The sequence below is a fragment of the Fulmarus glacialis genome, unplaced genomic scaffold (assembly GCF_000690835.1).
Source record: "Fulmarus glacialis isolate BGI_N327 unplaced genomic scaffold, ASM69083v1 scaffold24224, whole genome shotgun sequence".
NCBI classification, from domain to species: domain Eukaryota; kingdom Metazoa; phylum Chordata; class Aves; order Procellariiformes; family Procellariidae; genus Fulmarus; species Fulmarus glacialis.
In genome coordinates this window covers 1-18,957 of record NW_009206457.1, presented here as the reverse complement: position 1 = coordinate 18,957, position 18,957 = coordinate 1, and the positions used below count along the sequence as shown (strand labels likewise).

Below are 18,957 nucleotides of genomic sequence, written 5' to 3'. Positions count from 1 at the left end.
CTAGTAGATGTAAGGAAATATGCGGTATGGTACACGCTGACAATACCTTTCCCATGCCAAGCCGTACTTTTGCTTACAATGATGTTCATCACGAGCTTCTCGATGAACAAGCAAGCAGATGAAATAGATCACGTAGAAATATGGTAAAATGTGATTAAAACCTGTAGTGAGAAAGTCACTTTAGATACAGTAAAAAAAAAAAAATCCAGAAATGTTAGCTATTAGCAACATTACTAAGCTGGTGACATATACTTGTTATGGACTGAAGCATCTTATATTCGTATTGTAAAGCATCAAGTACTCAACAGGATAGTTCAAAAATTGTGTGACGTGTTTACATGCAAACAGAAAAAGACCCACAAAAACCCAAAAAATAATTCTTAAAATTCAGAGTCTCAAAATCTACCAACTTCGCTCTCAATGCATGCAAAGCTGGCACAAATTTAAAGTTCTTTTAGCTATCAAAAGCCAGAGAAATAGTTAAACCTCTGCAGCACTGAGCTGCCCCACACAAGCCCCACGAGGTTTTCTCTATTCTGGCTGTAGATGGCAACTCTAGCTTTGCTCAGAGCACGCTACTTGTGGATGAAAAGCTGGACATGAGCTGACAACGTGCACTCGCAGCCCAGAAGGCCAACCGTATCCTGGGCTGCATCAAAAGAAGCGTGGCCAGCAGGTTGAGGGAGGGGATTCTGCCCCTCTACTCCGCTCTGGTGAGACCCCACCTGCAGTACTGTGTCCAGCTCTGGAGCCCTCAGCACAGGAAAGACATGGACCTGTTGGAGCGGGTCCAGAGGAGGGCCACAAAAATGATCAGGGGGATGGAACGCCTCTCCTATGAGGAAACGCTGAGAGAGTTGGGGTTGTTCAGCCTGGAGAAGAGAAGGCTTCGGGGAGAACTTATTGTGGCCTATCAGTACTTAAAGGGGGCTTATGAGAAAGATGGGGACAGACTTTTTAGTAGGGCCTGTTGCGACAGGACAAGGGGGAATGGTTTTAAACTAGAAGAGGGTAGATTTAGACTAGATGTAAAGAAGAAATTTTTTACAATGAGGGTGGTGAAACACTGGACCAGGTTGCCCAGAGAAGTGGTAGATGCCCCATCCCTGGAAACATTCAAGGTCAGGTTGGACGGGGCTCTGAGCAACCTGATCTAGTTGAAGATGTCCCTGCCCAGGCAGGGGGGTTGGACTAGATGACCTCTAAAAGTCCCTTCCAACCCAAACTATTCTACGATTCTATGATCCCCTCCCACCCATCCTCACCCCCACGCAGTTACAGCAACACTTCTACTTCTGCCATCACAATGCCGATGCTGACAGAGGATTCGAGTCCCTCATTTTGAAGAGGTGAAGCCTCTTCTAGGATTCTGTCCACAAGTGTATGTGCTAATCTAGTATTGTTTACTTTCAATTAAAACCCAAAATAAAATTAACCCCTGGAGGGACACCTGAACTCCAGTATCCTCTCTCAGCAGGTGCTCCTGGTCAGGGCATTAAGCACATGGTGACAAAGTCCCACTCCACCAAAACTCCCTGTGTCCCGCAGTCTGCAAAAGCCAGACTGTGCCACGGGGTGCGGAGTAGCTCTGCCTCAGAAGAACATCTATCACGCTCATTTCTGTGCTTTTATAGAAGAGAAACTCCTTCAGGCAAGGGAGGAGCCCAAAGCCCTGTCTCAGACTTGAATGAGAGGGGGCAGGACTATCATGATCAGAAGTATTTTCTGAAACTCTCACTGCTCTAAGCTCTTGCAAAGAACCAGGACTACAAAACCCCATTGGACAAAAGGCTCCCTATTTTCCTCCAAGTGTAAACTTCATGAAAACCAGGAAATATTCATTAACAAAAACTTTGAAACAGAATTCCACTCTATTTTGATGACTTTTTTTTTTAATGTATTTTGCTTAAAGTCCATCCCTGTATGTGGTAGCCCTTGTCTCCAGCCAAACTCCCTCTTTTGGGGAACTCTTTGAAAACACTATAGCACAGTCACTAGCCTAAAAAATGTAAGGAACAACTTACTAGCAAGCAAGCCCCATCGTTATTGAATAAACGATGATCTGATAAAGAAGATATCTGATGATTAATAAGATATCTGATAAAGTGTCAGAAAGAAGAGTTCAAATCTATAGTAAAATATAAAGGATAAGATGTAAGAAAAGTAGGTGTCGCATTAAGCTTACAACACAGAAATTTGCCATTCAATTAATTACAGGTTTTAGTACCTCAAGTAATTATCACTTTGCATTTCAAACCCAGTCAGATGCCAAAACATACAAGCATTTTTGATAAAATCCACTTTACTTTCAGGAACTTACCACAGGGTAGGGACCATGCTAGAGCCATGATGATGTCACCGAGATAATTAGGGTGACGAACAAAACCCCACCAACCCGTGACAAGAAGCCCTTTTCCAGTTGCAGTGGGTATAAATTTCAGATCTGTGAATAGAGTATTGTAGTCAACACAACAATTGAAATGTGTATTTAAATAGTACAAAGAGACATTGTATAGCAATTGAACAAATGAAAAACGCACTTACAGGCCAATTTGGGATCTGCTGGATTCCTTCGGAAATTATTTTTCTGAGAATTTGCACTACGGAATATGTAATACCCAATACCTGAAAATAAATATTATTTATTTTGCATTTTCAGTATTTTCCAGTTTTCTTTCCTTCAAAAAAAGCACTCACATGCTCTCTGCCACCCTTATTACATCGAAGTCTTTTCTTCAGAGATGTAACTGATACTCTCCGGTTCTCAGAGCTCTAACAATATAGAAATGCTATTGGAAACCTGCATTCTATATCCTCTCACACATTACTGACTAACTGTTAAGATTTTGGAGAAGCTTTATTTTCACGTCTACTTTTACATTTATATCTATCTGACTTACAGTTTATTAATGTAACATTGATTTTGAAATTCATATAAGGTGATGTGCTACAGTTTATAAGAATATAGCTCTATTAGCAGCCCAGTATTTTGCTACAGTGCCTACTCCATAAACTGACCAACTATTCACAAGTTCACAATATTAAAAGAACCAGACAATGAAGTATTATCTGGTTTTGAAATTCATTTCCCCCATCATTTTCACAAGGCAGCTTAAATTTGCTTTTTCCAAGGCTGTACTGAAAAAACATGATCACGACATAATTCAAAGAAAGATGTTTAAAAAAAAAAAAACAAACAAGAAAAAATATTAACTGAAAATTAAAAGAGGACGTCGTATTTCTCAGGATTGCACACACAAAGTTGTACACCTTCATATTCTTTCCTTTGTCATGTCTACAAAAAGCTTTTTCTTTTAGGTTTACTACTTAGACAGAAGGGACAAACTACAAGGCCATATTGGTGCAAATTTAAGGTCCCCTAAAGATGCAAGATCCCTTCTCAAAGCACTCGGCTAGAAAAAAAGGAGATGTTTTCTACTGATGTGAGTTTATAACTATAGGCATCAGGGAAGGGGATGCAAATTGTTAAACAACCTTTTTCCCTAGGTTCAGTAAAGCGTAGCCAACAAGCTATTGACTTCTTTTTTCTAAGAGACTCAGTCACTCAGACTGACTTTAAAAGGCATCTGCTACATGTCATTCAAAATGTTTTAAGTCACTTCTGCAACTCCAGAGAGCATCTAAAGAAGCCTCTCAACAAAACAATTAGGTGTCCAGAGCCTCATTTATCCTTCATTTAATAAAATGAGAATTTATTATATTCTTTGTATTAAACAGTAGCCAGACACATGCTTCCACGAGCTGTGGTAATACAGAAAATAGGATCATTGCACCTTAGCTAAAGCTTCACCTCACAACTCAAGGAAACAAAATCAGTATTACATTGTTACTACCAGTAACATTTACTGTAACTTACAGTTCAGAACAGTAATTGCAGCAGCCACGGGCCAAGAAATTGCAGTAGGGTGACCAACTAAGTAGAAGGCCTGCAGACTGTAGACAAATGGAACCCACATCAAATCTCCGAATGCTAGCATGAATCCAAATCCATCATGGGTAATATCCATTGTAGTCAAAATAGCTTCCTAGAAACAATGAGGAAGGAATTTAGAATTTACAAAGCTTCATTCATTTGACATTGTAATTAGAAATGGTAACAGTTTAATACGATTGTCATTTACCTCATTCCAAAGAGCATCCACCACATATAGAAGCTGAAAGCTGTTCACAAGTATCATTGATAGAGATGGCATACTTTGATTGTGTATCTTCATCTCAGCTAAGAGCATTGCCAGGTTTATAACAATCTAGTTTAGAAAATATTTTATTACAAATTTTCCTTGTAAAAGAAAGAGGTCTTTTCTATTACACTATAGGACATTTTAATACGCATGTTTTTGACCAATGTTTAAGTTTAAAAAAAAATAAACTATTTCACAAGCCACAGTTTGCAACTACCTACATTTCTGAAGCTGTATAACCTCAACATATGAATACTTTAAGAAGGGTTTTCATTCCCCACAAAGCAAAGAAGCTAGAATGTAGAAATTTTCCTAAAGTGAAATAAAAATGGTCATTAAAAATCTGGCAACATGAAACTGTATGTAACTACTTTGTTCCTGTTTATAAATACATATTGTATCCTTAATACCAGTTTCTCATATATATATATTTACATACATATATATACTAAAAAAAAAACCCATTTGTAAAATATTTAAGCAAATAAAATAACTAAGATTATTGACTCACCCAGCCAATTAATCCTGGACGCAACTCACAGAAGTATTTGAGGTCAAAACTGCCAATACGAGGGTTTAATTCATGTCCAGTAAAAAAATCATAAACAAAATACCCTGCAGATAAGCCATAGTCTTCGTTAGCAATACTCTTCCTTTTATCTGCCACTACATTCCTCCCCACAAAGCAGTTCCTGCTTTCTACTAAAGTTCTCTCATTATAAATAATAATAAAAAAAAAAGCCTTTAGGTTGGCAAGAAAAATGTGAGAGTAAACGCAAAATACAAAGCAAAACCCACATGGTTTATATTTTAAGAGGCCCAAATATTTTATTTATTAGGAGGACTACACACTTTAGAAGTTACTGTAGGCTTATTTCTCCTTGACACTTGTTCCTTCTTTATTTTCAGCCTTATCCTGAAGCTCACATCACAGTTTCCATGAACATGATCTTATGGTATTAATTAATTCTACTTTTCCTCCTACTTCATTGCTCTCCTCTGGGAACAAGAATGCCTTTAGCTGTGACAATTACCTGTCCATCAAAAGAGACAGACAAGAAGGAAGATACAATACCTTGACTTCAAGATACCCTGCACTGAGTTAGCAAATAACAAGCCCTTTGCAGAACAGTTACAGCATGCTACTATGCCACTTACAGAGACTAGAACTGCACTTTTCAAAGAAAAAACTATTTATGATAATTTATTATTTCCCTTCACACACATACATGCTGCGCTGACAAAGGAACTGAGGATATCTGAATACTTCATTTTAATACACTAAATGTTCTGTCCATAAGCTCCCTTTCTTAGTCACCCTATGATCGCTTTTAAAAGCAGCTTGTTTAATATTTAATGCTAATCGACTTCTCAATCCATCCTTTGTCCTACAAAAACATATGCATATAATTGATACTTTCTAGGTAGGCAGTCTCATGACGGAATCAAAATTTCTTTTGAAAGCTCAATTCAGCTAACTAGATTTAAAAGTGCACAGCAAAAGAAAAGTTTAGAAATACACCGTAATTTCAAGTTCTGTACCTGATTTCCCACTGCCAAAATGTCTAGATTTTTCAGTTTTTCTTTCCATTCCCAGCTGTTTCAGGAAGAGGCCCACCAGGAGGGGCACTATGAAGCAAACTAGACAAGCCTCTTAGACAAATGCTGAAAATGGAAAAGGAGGAACTGTCCTCTCATTGCTAGGGGACTAGACCAGCCAAGGTATTTTTTGCATAAGCTATTCAAGATAATCCAACTAAGATTTTAAGCATTTTACAGTATCTGAGTGTGAACAAAGAATTGCCATTTAACTTGCAACATGAATTTTACATTGGTAGAAAGTAAAAGTCACAGCATTGTAATAACCAGCCCTAAAACTAGCCTTTAATTCATAAAAATGAAACCGTAGCGAACAACTGGAAAAAAATTATCCAAAATATTTATAACTCACCAGAATTTCCACCTGGTGCTAGCTCTTCCTCAGATGCTTTCAGGGACCGAATATACAGATAAATACTCAACCCCATAGAAAAAGCTGCAGCTGACACTGCAAACTGCATGAAGTGATCATACAAATAATGAAGTTCAAATTGGAAGTATAATAAAGTTCCAATAGCTGCAGCAGTCAAAATAAAAGCATAAAACCCTAAAGGATGTAGAAGAAAAACGTATTAGCCAAAATAAAAAAATCATTCTAGTAGAACCTACCTAGTCTGGCCTTTCTGCATTTTTACTTCTTCCAAGATTTGTCTATATTCCAATAGTGTCTTACACATTCCATGCTCTTGAGTTTCAAACTTCTGGGGCACAGCAATATACCTAAGACATTCTATCTATGCCCTGAAATTTCCTGTGCTCCTCATCAAAAGGACAAGAGGCAGGAACACTCTGAGTGTTCCTACATTTTTTACAACAACCTAGGATCCAATTTCAGATTTTAATGGAAAAATGGACACGGACACTACTACTGGATAATGATAGCAGGTCACAAAATCTTATCTGTGGGACAGGTCAGATAATTCGAAGAAGAAAATATGGTTATCTTCATATATACCTCTATACTGATAGCGGTAATTAAAGTATTAAAATAACTATTCAAGTCAAAACTTGAACGCAAAACTTTTGTACTCTGAAAGTATAAAATCATCTAGAATGGAATGACATCCAAATTTAGGCAAGCAGTTCTATACAGCTCTCACCCAAGTACTTTCTGTCAACCCTTTCACAGGGTCACAACGGTTGAGGTTAGAACGGACCTTTGGAGTTCATCTAGCCCAACCCCCCTGCTCAAGCAGGGCCACCTAGAGCTGCTTGCCCAGGACCATGTCCACACGGCTTTTGAGTATCTCCAAGGATGGAGACTCCACAACTTCTCTGGGCAACCTGTGCCAGTGCTCAGTCACCCTCACAGTAAAAAAAGTGTTTCTTGATGTTCAGATGGAACCTCCTGTATTTCAGTTTGTGCCCATTGCCTCTTGTCCTGTCACTGGTCATCTTCCTTTCCTCAAGAAGGCTTTCAAAGCTGCTTTGAGAATTAGCCTTTGAAGCAGCAAGGAGATAGCTTCCCTTTTTTTCCCCCCCCTCCTCTTTTTTTTTTTTTTTAGTTTTTTCCTTTTTAAACCATCCAAATCATGTACTTATTTCCTCCCTTTATCAGAACACACAAAAAAATTGCAGGAATATGCCCCTACTAAAGACAGAAGTCCAAAACAAAAGAAGTTATGAGGCAGCCTCAGTACGACTCACTTCCACAGGATGTAATTCACTCTGCTTCTATGATTTACAGCCCTATTCCGACTTTAAAATGGTGCATCTTACCAGACTATGACAAAACCCCACTCAGCTTTTTAATATAACATTTGGATTCCGTTACTGGCAGTGTCCTTGAACTGACTAATTAATCAAACTGGTAGTCTGGAATATCTGCAAGGCATCAAAGTACACTTTTCTATTTAAGCCTGAAAAAGGAGGACTGCTGAAATGTGTTAAACCATACTCTAAACCTAGATGAGAAACTTGCCTTATTCATAGGAAGATCTGAATAAGGACTCAGAACTGTTCTTTGCCAGACAAGAATAAAAACATCTTAAATCAATTACAACACACTTAGTCTGTAAATCAGAGACATCCAAGATGCTCTAGACACGTGGGATGAGATCTCTTCAGATCACTCCTGAACATCTCCTCCGCAGCAACAGTCCTTGTTACATGAGCATTACTAATACTTCCAATAGGCAACTGCCCGTTTAGCAATTATGCAAGGAATATGACAGGAGTCACCAGTCACAACTGGATGCAGACCAGGTGCCCTGTATAGTGCAGTGTCTTGCTCTTGCAGCAGTCAGTTCCTGATCATTACTAACCAAGTAATGGTTAGTTCTTCCAAGAAAAGGCTCATCCTATTTTATGAAAGATTTACAACAGATACCTAGTTTGGCCATAGGGTGTATCTTTCATCATTTGTATCTTATGGTACTGAGCACTGCAAATCAGGTAGCGGTATCAAATTTCAGAATAAGCAACTGCAACATGCTTACCATTTATCCTGTACTGCAGTTTCCTTCCATTTGAAAGGGGCAGGCCTTCTACAACCTAGAAAGAACAAAATACTAGTGTTTCAACAAAGTACTTTCCAGGGGCATTGGCAGGGGATGGAAATCAAGCACATCTCTACCACAAAGACATTCAATCAAGGTAACCAGCTGGACACATTCAAATCTGAAGATCATGCATTGTTCTCAAAAGCATACCTTGGGTATCAAAAGAAAAAAAGTAACAGTTTCAAATAAAAAAAACATTAAAAAAACCCCATCTCTTCCTAACCAGCTTCAAGAAAACAGAACAGCTCCAATCAGTGTAAACATGTATAGCAAGAGAACAACATGACTGAATGATCTATTTATTATGGTGTTCTTTCAGAATCTGCCAGTATCCCTCAAGTCACAAGAGGGAAACAGAGCATTTGCCTGATATACATATGGCTAGAATGGTTTATAGCTTCCCGTAAGTGAAGATTACATTCCAAAACACAGTATCAATAAGAACCTGAGTATCAAACAGTTTGTCGATTTAAAAGTCAGATACCTGAAATTCTTCTAGAATTCTATCAAGCAAGTTTTATCCATGCTTTGATTTGAGCTCCTATATAATGCCTTCTGCCTTTTCTACTGTAAGACTGTGAAATGCACAGCCATTAAATTCTTAACGAACTGTGCTATTTTAAGCTTACAGAAATCTGCAGTAGCCATAATCCAGCTTAATAGGGAAAACCAATTCATTTGTTTTCAAATTCACTGCATTAAGAACATACCCTACCTTCCAGCCTGTCCTGGTTTCGGCTGGGATAGAGTTACATTTCTTCCTAGCGCTGTGTTTTGGATTTAGTATGAGAAGAATGTTGATAACATACTGATGTTTTCAGTTGTTCTTAAGTACCCTGCTAGTCAAGGACATTCAGCTCAAGAAAAAAAAAAAAAAGAAAAAAAAAAAAACAAAAAACCACACAAAACAAAACAAGCATTGGGAGGGAGCACAGCCAGGACAGCCAGCCCAGCTGGCCAATGGGGTATTCCATACCATGTGACATCATGCTCAGTATATAAATGGTAGGTGTGTTCCAGGAAGTAGCGATCACTACTTGGTTATCGGTCAGCGCGAGTGGTGAGCAATTGCATTGTGCATCACTCATTTTGTATATTCTATCATTATCATTATTACTCTCCCTTTTCTGTTCTATTAAACTGTCTTTATCTCAACCCACGAGTTTTTCTCACTCTTACCCTTCCGATTCTCTCCCCATGCCACTGGGGAGTGAGTGAGCGGCTGCGTGGTATTTGGCTGCCTGCCAGGTTAAACCATGACACCTAACGCACAAATTAATTATCCATAAAGACCCAATTGCTACTGAACAACTTACCTTTCCAATTGGCAGTAAGTAAAACAGAGCTTGAAGGAAAAACCACAGAAGAAAAACACCAAACACCCTAGCCTCCCAAAGGCTTTCAAGTGCTGGGAGAGGAGGAGGGAAGTTCATAAGACTGGGGTCTTCTTGTTTGCACATCAACAGCAAGTAGAATACAGTAGCAGGCAGGAAAAATATCAGCATGAAGGTCCCTGTAAACAGACATCATGCCATATTAGAAGATAAACATAGAAAATTAAAAGAACAGTTTCAATCCCACTAATAAAGCTTGGTATTAACTTTAGTAACAAAGAAGAGGTTGTCATTATCTATTCCTGAAGCAAGACAGTGGCAATCCCCCAGTCACGTAATGTGATACAGAGACATTCTTCTCAGTCCCATATGGGGTCATATAACCAAACTGAAGGATCACACCCACTGCATCCCTTTAAAACTGTTCAAAAAACTGTATCAAGAATACTTTACTGTTAAGTTCAAAGCACCTAGGTTTTAAAAATGTAAAAACTTTGCTAGTTACTTAAATTTAATCTGGAAATATTTAAATCTCTCTGTGCAAGGGAAGGCTCAAGATCTTCACTATATTTCACAAGAGAACCAAGTGTAATAAAGGCTCTTTGACTGCCACCAATACCAGTACAGACTACGCGAAGCATAGTCATATGTCATATGACTCTGGATTCTGCAACCGGGGTCCAAAAATTGGAAGAACAGTTCCTGACATGACAGTATGTTCAGTAAGTAAAAAACATAAAAGCTAATTTTCAACTATTACAACAATTTGCACACATACCAATTCTTCCACCAAACTCTAGCTCCTTTGTTTTTGATGATGCTTTCTCAATTGTTTTTATTGACTCAAAAACCTTTTTCTCCGAATATATCTCTTCTTTCTTCTTTTCTTCTTTTCTTGGACGCAAGCTGTAGTGTTCAAGCACACGCTCTATTTCCAGGTCTGGTTTCAACTTTTGCTGTTAGTGAATAAAAAGAATGTACTAAAAAAAGATCCCAGTGATTTTACCTTATTTTAGTCCAGTATTTTTTATTTAGGAGGACATTATTCACTATAAAACACTAATATACAATGTGTTCTTCTTCTATACAGTACTTAAGTGCATGCATTTATATGAAGGTGGTCACTTAGGCCATGATTACATATCAGCAGCAGTTCCAGTACAGGTCATTTATTCCCACCCTCCTCCCCTCCTTTCTGCCACAACTCTGTGCATTAGCTAACAATCTGGGCTAAAGAACTGATTTGGCTTAAAAAAAAAAAAAAAGTGTCATTTTCTATGGCCAAACATTCACACTGTAAAAGCATGGGAATTAACACAAGTAACCAGTAAGGGTTTGATGGAAAAAACAAACAAGAAAAATGAATGTTATGCGGCTCTAGTACTCTTCCCTTCTGACAACTTCATCTCCCTCTCTTCTGAACTTACTTAACTGAACAGTAAACTTATTTGACGTCTATGTTTTATGTTGCATTATTTCTTGTATTGCCCTTTTCTAGGGATTTCTGAGAAAGCTAAGTTAGAATGTGACATAAACCTAAAGGTAAATAGAATGTTCATACCTCCAAGATTATGCAGGATGTGTCATTTCCTTCCGTACTGTCAGGTTCACCATTGTACCTTCTGGTGTTATTCTCACTCGGTTTCTGGTTAAAAGAAAAAAAACTAGTTTTAGCTTTCTGAAAAGAATAGCTGCATTAAGTGTAAGTATATAATGAATAACTAAGAACACCAACTATCTAGGTTTTTTTTTTTTTTCAATGGCAACTGCTCCGGTTTTCTCCACAGGAAAACAAGTGCGTTCAATATCCAAAGTATGGACAGTTTCAGCTCACAAACAAGGGAAGAAAACTCATTTATGAAAAGGAAAAAGTTACTGATTTTTTTTTAATTAACAGTGAAATTAAGTGAGAATACAGCTTCCAAGTTATTTTTAACTCATCATTAGGAACTGCCAAATACAACATACATGTCTATTTAGTAATTCTATTAGGAAAGCAGAGGAAATTTCAGTGTCCTATATATGACACTGCTCTGCGGGACTGAAAGTTTGGTTTTCCATTAAACATGTTCCTAAGAAATAAATTCTCTTATAAAATTTCTTTTAATGAGTCTAGCTTACACAACTCTGGGAAGACATGACTCATCTGCTTTGTTTTATTTCAACTTAAGCTTTGTTGAAAACGACCAGGTCATTCCAGTCATACAACAACCAATAGATCAATCCTACTCCTCAATTAGAAGCCAGGAGAAAAACACCAAAGCTATTTGTGTTTGGACCTTTTTATCCAAAGTAAAGTGTGGCTGCTGGCTACAAACTACTTAAAACGAGCATATGGTCCACAGGCTATGCACTGGGTCACACAGCTCAAAGTAGTTCACTGGAAAACAAAACCCACAGCAATTTCAGTGCCAAAGAATACTTTTAGTAGTAGCAATTTACTAAACTAAACCTATCTACTTAGTTTAGATCGGTCTGGTCCAGTTCAGTTGAAACCTAACTAAAACCTACCTATTTTCAATAGATGAGCAGAAGGCATTTCCAATTCAAGGGACTGTATCTCAGACAAGTATCACTTGAAGCTATCTCAAGAGCACAAGAGGCAGAAGAAATGCTGTTTGTCTCTTAATAGAGAAACATCACCTCTACTATGCTTCACTTACAGATCACCAGAACCATTTTTAGTACTCAATATAATCTTCACAAAAAGGCCAAGAACAAACATGATACATTTCAGCTAACCTTCCAGGATAGTTTTTATAGTGAAAACAGTTCTGCAATATTATCAATCAGCAAGGCTGAAAATAGTTTTTCCCCCCACACACACTTGAATTCTGCAGCAATTCTCCCACAGAAGCTTCACATGTTTTCCATTACTACTTTAATGAACTGTATATGAACTCATTTTATTTCAAATTCTAATACCTACCTGCTATGTCTTGATCAATACATCTTAAAAGTAAGCTAACTTCCTTTGCCCCATTTCACAAGTGGGAGCGTATGGCTAACAGTGACTTCAATATTAAAATGTTAAAGAATTTGTGTTTGTTTGAATTCTGAGAACTTCACTGTACCACCGGATTCAAATGGAACTTAAAAACATATGTTTACGTTTCAGGAATTTCCTCACAACTTGGCAAACTAGAAAGCCTATTTTCAAAGAACAAGGCAGTTCTGAGATACACTTTTGCAGCTAATTATGTTGTTCAGTGAACATGAAGTACAGCTAGCTTTTACAATAATAACCCACACATAAAGAACAAACAAAAATCCTAATACCAGTAGAGCTAAGTTGGTTTCCTGAATGGTTTTCTTTTTGTCATCTTTATGTTCTCTGCTTTGGGAAGAAGAACGACGTCTGCCTTTTGCTGGCCGACCAGGAGATCTAGATCGAGATCTGCTAGTACTTCTTCTGGAGGGAGAACTTGAAGAGGACTGGCTCTTCCTGTGCTTGAATGATGATTGTGACTAAAAGAAAGAGAGGAAGAAAGCGAAATCTTATCTTAGATGTTCCAAAGAACAATTTTAGAAACTTGGGGGTTTTTTTGTGATGAAGACTCTGAACAGAGTTGTCTCTTATTTGCTTTACTGATGCTGTACAAAGACTGTTAAAAAAGAGCATACTCATTTTGCTGGCAATACCCAAATAATCCTGTCCCAAGTCCAACTGCTGACAATTCCTGTCAAAGCTACAGAAATCAGGATATGGATGTAAGCTATCAATGTCAGCACCAAGCCCTCTTAAGCCTTTGCACAAGTAAATGAAATGATAGCCATCTCTTAAGCCTTAACAGACTGCTATCATTCCAATTACTTAGCTTTATTAATACATTTGGCATATGAAGATGCAATGATCTGTTTAAGGCAACACAGCTCAGATCAACATTAAAAAACCCCAAGTCAGCTAGATCATTAAATTAGATGTGACAACTAATTTCATAAACAGTTTTCCCCAAAAGTACTTATTTTTTTGTGAAGTCTACAATGCTAATTCTCCCACGTAAAATTTCCACAACACAACTTTGATAAGGCACAAATGCTTTATGACAAAGAGAGGTATTTTCTCAGCTTGAGTTTGCTAGCCTGCAAGCATGAAGTAAACAAGTTAGAAAGTTGCAAAGCAGTGAAAATGTTTGTCCAGCTCAAGGCAGAAACATTTTGTCCCAAAAGAAAGGCCAGTTACAGGGCATGTACACTGCCACCAAAAAGTGAAACTACAGTTCACATAAAGACACACAAGTTAACTTTGAACTTACGCAGGTTTCAGAACAGGCCTTAAAAATCAACTACAGCAAACATTCAAATAGCTTTTTGTCTCATGCATTATCACATTTTAAACCGAAATGAAACTTGTATGCAGAGTTTTAAAGGCCTTTATTAGTAACAAAAAATGAAATAATAAAGATATGTAAAGAGGAAGGGATGTGCTCATATACATATGACATGACCCTTTTTCAAAAGTCCCTAATTGTCACAAATAGAGCAAAATACCTTATGAAACCTTTGGGACCTAAAACAGTACAAGCTATTCACAGATATTTTAAGTATGGGCTTAAAGAATATGCGCTATTTATATTTACAGTGATCCTTACCTACATGCTTGCATTTGTTCTCAAATTTTCTTATTTAGAAGTCGAAAAAAGTCCAATTAGTATCAACCCTCTGATTACTAGCTTTATAAGCTACCCAAAAACAATTTTTCATGAACAATCATGCTATAGAGTTCCTGAACAATCAGATTTGTTTTTCCCCAAATGTATCACTGTTTTTTCAACATAAAGAAAACAATCACACTTCTTTAAAGATAGGGTCAGCATTCTGAACTTCTACTTGAGATGTCACATAGGTAAGAGCTATTATTTAGCACCAGTTCCTTGAAGACAGTTAATAAAAACTTGCAAGGCAACTATCCAATTATAAATTGTATTTTTATCTACATCACAAAATCAACATAATCTTCCATTAGAAATACTCATAATTATAAACGTGTACTCACCCTTATATCACTTTCTTTCAACGCAAGTTCAGTCCCATCTTTGTACTTAACAGTATAAAGATGAGAAACATCATCGTAACTAGTCACTTGTACTTCATAGTACAGGACACTTCCTGGCCAACGGCCCATCACCACCTCGCCATCAGCAAACCTCCGGTTTGGCATTTTCCAAAAGGAATCCCTAGAAAAGAAATAAATCGATACAAATGGCAGCTAAACATTAGGCTTAATTCTTCCCTACTCTCTTTCCATATCATTTAGGCTGGAACAGGGAAACTTTAAAGTAAACAACTCTTCACCTTAAATAGGCAAAAAGCTTAAATAGAAAAAAAAGATGACCTATTTGCCAAATTAATAGTAGACAGAAGAGAGAGCAAAAATACAGCAAAGATTGAAGTTAGATGTTATGAAAAAATGTTAAGATGTATTAATAGTACATTTACACCAGTATTCAGCTATGATATACAATCTCTATCATCAGAGACCACCAAAACCAAGCAAAGCATATATTTGACCAAAATTACATAAATGTACTTGATCTTATCTAGAAGGAAAAAAGTAAATTAGATGGTATCTAAGTGTCCTTTAACCCTCTTTTCCTGTGGTTCTACAAAAATTACAAAGTGATGATTTCTAAATGTTAAAATAAAATTTCCCAAATCTATTCAGTACACACAGCCACATTACATACTTTCTTCAATTTATTATGCCAAACACTCAAAAGTTAGGAAACACCAGAATTTAGGCTCCAGTCTGGGTTGAATATTTTCTCTTTTCCACCTATTTAGCACAAGGCATGTAATGCCTTTTGCAGGGGCCTGTGGGAAAACAAAGTACAGCATCAGAGCAATTACGTAATATCCCAAAAAACTAAATTCTATCCTCCTGTCTGCACCATAAGGTTTTTACTTGATACTATCAAAACAGGGTTTAAGTGACTACCACCCTTGGTCCACCATACCAGGACGCTGGGAAAAAAACACACGCAACTGCAACTTAAAGGAAGTTTCATTTTTAAATGTAAAGTCCTGTATAACTCTTTGAAGAGTGCCTTGTATTATGTCATTGCCATCTGAAAATAGGTGTCCATAGCAGAAGATACTTTTAACCTGAACTTCCGTGACTCAGGCCCCAACATATAAAGTGAGGGTATCTTAAAAGTCTAAGGTAAAATACATACTAACTCATGCATTATCACCATTTGTATGATGAACATAGGAACTCAGAATGGCGGGGGGGGGACGACAAAGAAACTAGCAAATGCTTTTGTTTCAGAGCATTTTAACTTGTTTGCTATAAACAAGACGTGAAGCCACACAAAATGAGGTAAAAACAAATATTTAACTAGATACTCATTCATTATACATTAGCTAACCTGCAGTGAAAAGTTAGATTCTTTGGCAAAAAACACTGTTAATATGCAATCACAGACCTTCATAACACATTGAGGGCTGGGGCTAAGTGAGGTTTTTCAATCAGCTTTCATTCTGGCATTTCCTGAAGCAGCAAAGCTGCTGCTGTTGTTAGATTTTACACCTGTGTAGCTCTCCAAGTCAAAGAAGAAATCAAAAACTTGGCAAATTTCCCTCATGTGGATTTTACTGCTAATATTCCTAATTGGTTCAGAACAGAAACATCTGGCCATCTCCTTTGCTGTATAATATTTGAAGGAGCAAAAAGAGTTAAGTTTTATCATTTGGTTTCACTGATACTTGCCAGTTAGAAAAATCATCAGAGTTCTAGTCTATGCTTGTAGGCACATGTTCTTCCAGCTCATCCATCTTCTACCTAGCGTTTCTTGTCCCAGTCTCATTACTTTCTTCTTTCTGAATTCTCACTCCTCCGACTCAGTTTAACCACCTCAAATTCATACCCTTGTTTCTTATGACTCCATGAAATACAATTTCCTTATTTTCATTTCAAGTAATTCTCCATTCTCTCCTTACCACCCTTTAATTCCTTGGGGATTTTCTGCCTTTTCTGCCCTTGTTCACCAAGCTAGTTCCAGTTCCTCTTTGCCACCTCTGGGCTCAAGATCGGATCTGAATCCTGTCTCTCTCTCCTTGTCCAGTTTTCTCACTCAAAAGACAGTTCTTCAGGAGATCCACGTCTACTACTGTTCTTTCCCCAGTCTCTCGCACAGTTCCAGCTTCTTCCTCCTCTTCCATAAATAGTCTAAACACTGGTCCTCCACCAAGTCCAGTCATAGCTTTCACCAGATGTCATCATCTAATCTATGACTTCATTTCCTTTTTGCTGTTGTACTTCCTACACTCCAGCCAACTGTTTCTCCTCTTGACCTGGAACACCTCAGGCATCATCTGTAAACTCAGAGCCTGACCAGGACAAAGCTGCCAGATCCTAGGACAAAGTTGTGAAAAACAGAATCTTTGGAGTTTAAGTCCTTTTTGAAGAAGGGGTTACTGAGCACTGATTTTTACAATTTATAACAACCACTTCAAAATTTAGATATAATTTCATAGGGATAATAAAATGCAATTCTCTGCCAAACTTCAAAACCCAGCATTTTTGTACACAAAACATGAAGACAGCCCAAAGAAGTACCCTGATGATTTAATTCTCTTTAAAGGCAGAAAGACCTTCCCCTCCTCCAACCTTGTTCTCAAAAGGAGCTAAAGTTAGTTTTAAGAAGTCGGAAAATGTGGTTGAAGGACCTGAAGCTAAATCAATGTTATGTAATTCAGCCTGAGGTAGATATCAACGATATGAAATTCCAGAATAAAAAATAAATTTAAGCAAGTGGAAATATTATCCTGTGATTCAAAAGTAATGAAAAATCTTATTCATGGAAAGACCTACTTATTTTTCTATTTTTTTCCTTAAATATTAAAGCTTAATAATGAGATCAAACATTAAACACTAAAAAAAGTAAATATTACTTCTTATCCCATCAAAAATTACCACCTTGTTCTGCACCCCTCTGTGCCTCCTGTGAGGGAGGTTTGCAATCCTTATTCCATATATCTCACTTCAAAGAGCTACACCTTTTAAAGGCAGCCTTCATCATTTGTTCAGGTAACAAAAACTATTACCAGCATCAAGAAAAATAAAGATAAGAAGTCCTTAAAAAAAATACAGTTCAGATATTACATTTTGAATTTACTGCTCTTTAAAGCTCTACACAGACCCCTGATAATTTTCAGGGTATCAGTTGGCATCAGCTTAATGTTCACAGCAGTCCTATACAAACTTTTTAATTCACAGGGCTTCAAAATTATAAAATATATCCAAGTGACCTCAAAAGAAAATTATTTCATACAATGAGCCCTGTATTGTACAGATACCTGATTGCAAGTGTATTCACTTACTCCCAAGATGAAATTTGTGTTTTCTGCACCATTATGATTTTCCTCTAGGAACCCAGACTCTAAGGGAATGGCTCAGAAGGATTTTGTATCCTACACCAAGCCAAGATAATTAATGCAAAACTCCCTGGAGCTTAAAAGTTGGTCAGGAAGGAAAGTTACTGCTGACTCAACCAAGAATGAAACAATTAAAGAGAAACATGGCAGAGGAACATACTGCCCCATACATCCATTTCTGGTCTTTCTTAATGACCCTCTCACTAGATACATGGAAAAATATTTCACTCCTGTCAAGAAAATAAGAAGAAAGACTGCTAACTTGTAGTCACTAGAAGATCATACCACATCATCAGCAGTTGGGTGCACATTTTTAACTAAGAAATAAATAAAAAAAACACTAAACAAAGTTTTCCCTCTTTGAAGAGCAAAGCTCATACATATCCAGTGGTTCTACTTACTAACATCTCACCACTGGTAAATAGCGTTGCGTATGTGAGAGGAGGGAGCCAGCTGAATGCAAGAAAAGAAGAAATGCAGGAAAATAAAGAAAACATTGACAGTCAAGGCACAGCTTCCTACACGGAAAGTTACTACTGAATTCACCAAAGACACCAAACTGTGCAAGACCTTTTCAGGATCACCATTACGCATTCCACATTTCTAGCTCTCTACGTCCATAATGGTGGAGGCATCTACCACTATTCAAGCTTGGCTCAACTAAACAGCCAAACCAGCTTCACCGCTAAAAACAAGCACAAATAAGCCTCAAGCTAAAATAAAAACCTATCAAACCTCAAGCAAGGAAACGAGGTTTTTCCCTTTAAAAAAGCTTTTCATCAGAAGCACTGAAAGCGGAGGGAAAGCGTCAGGAACTTGAAGTCCCCACGCAGGGCCGCGAAAGGCGGCGGGGTGAAGGCCGCGGCGGCGCGGTGTTGACAGGAAGGGACCCACGTGCCGGGGGAGGGGGGAGGCCCGGCCCCTCGGCCCCGCTCCGCGGCC

The 18,957-nt window shown here is 37.7% G+C and overlaps 1 protein-coding gene across 1 annotated transcript; it reads right to left on the bottom strand.

Annotated features, from left to right (window-relative positions):
* LBR (lamin B receptor) lies at nt 1–14,797 on the bottom strand. Its single transcript, XM_009575761.1, has 13 exons — nt 14,633–14,797; nt 12,916–13,104; nt 11,198–11,281; nt 10,415–10,592; nt 9,619–9,815; nt 8,240–8,294; nt 6,154–6,348; nt 4,714–4,817; nt 4,143–4,268; nt 3,878–4,046; nt 2,545–2,625; nt 2,321–2,443; nt 1–161 (listed from the first exon to the last, which is right to left on the bottom strand). The coding sequence occupies exons 1-13, from the start codon at nt 14,795–14,797 to the stop codon at nt 1–3; spliced, it is 1,827 nt and encodes a 608-aa protein (XP_009574056.1).
* Between the last annotated feature and the right edge of the window lie 4,160 nt (nt 14,798–18,957).

Coding starts and splice junctions, on each gene's coding strand:
- LBR (XM_009575761.1), bottom strand. CDS start 14,797: ATGCCAAACCGGAGGTTTGCTGATGGCGAGGTGGTGATGGGCCGTTGG. Junction 6,349..8,239: donor ACTGCAGTACAGGATAAATG/GTAAGCATGTTG, acceptor TACATCCTTTAG/GGTTTTATGCTTTTATTTTG. Junction 2,444..2,544: donor AGCAGATCCCAAATTGGCCT/GTAAGTGCGTTT, acceptor CTCTATTCACAG/ATCTGAAATTTATACCCACT.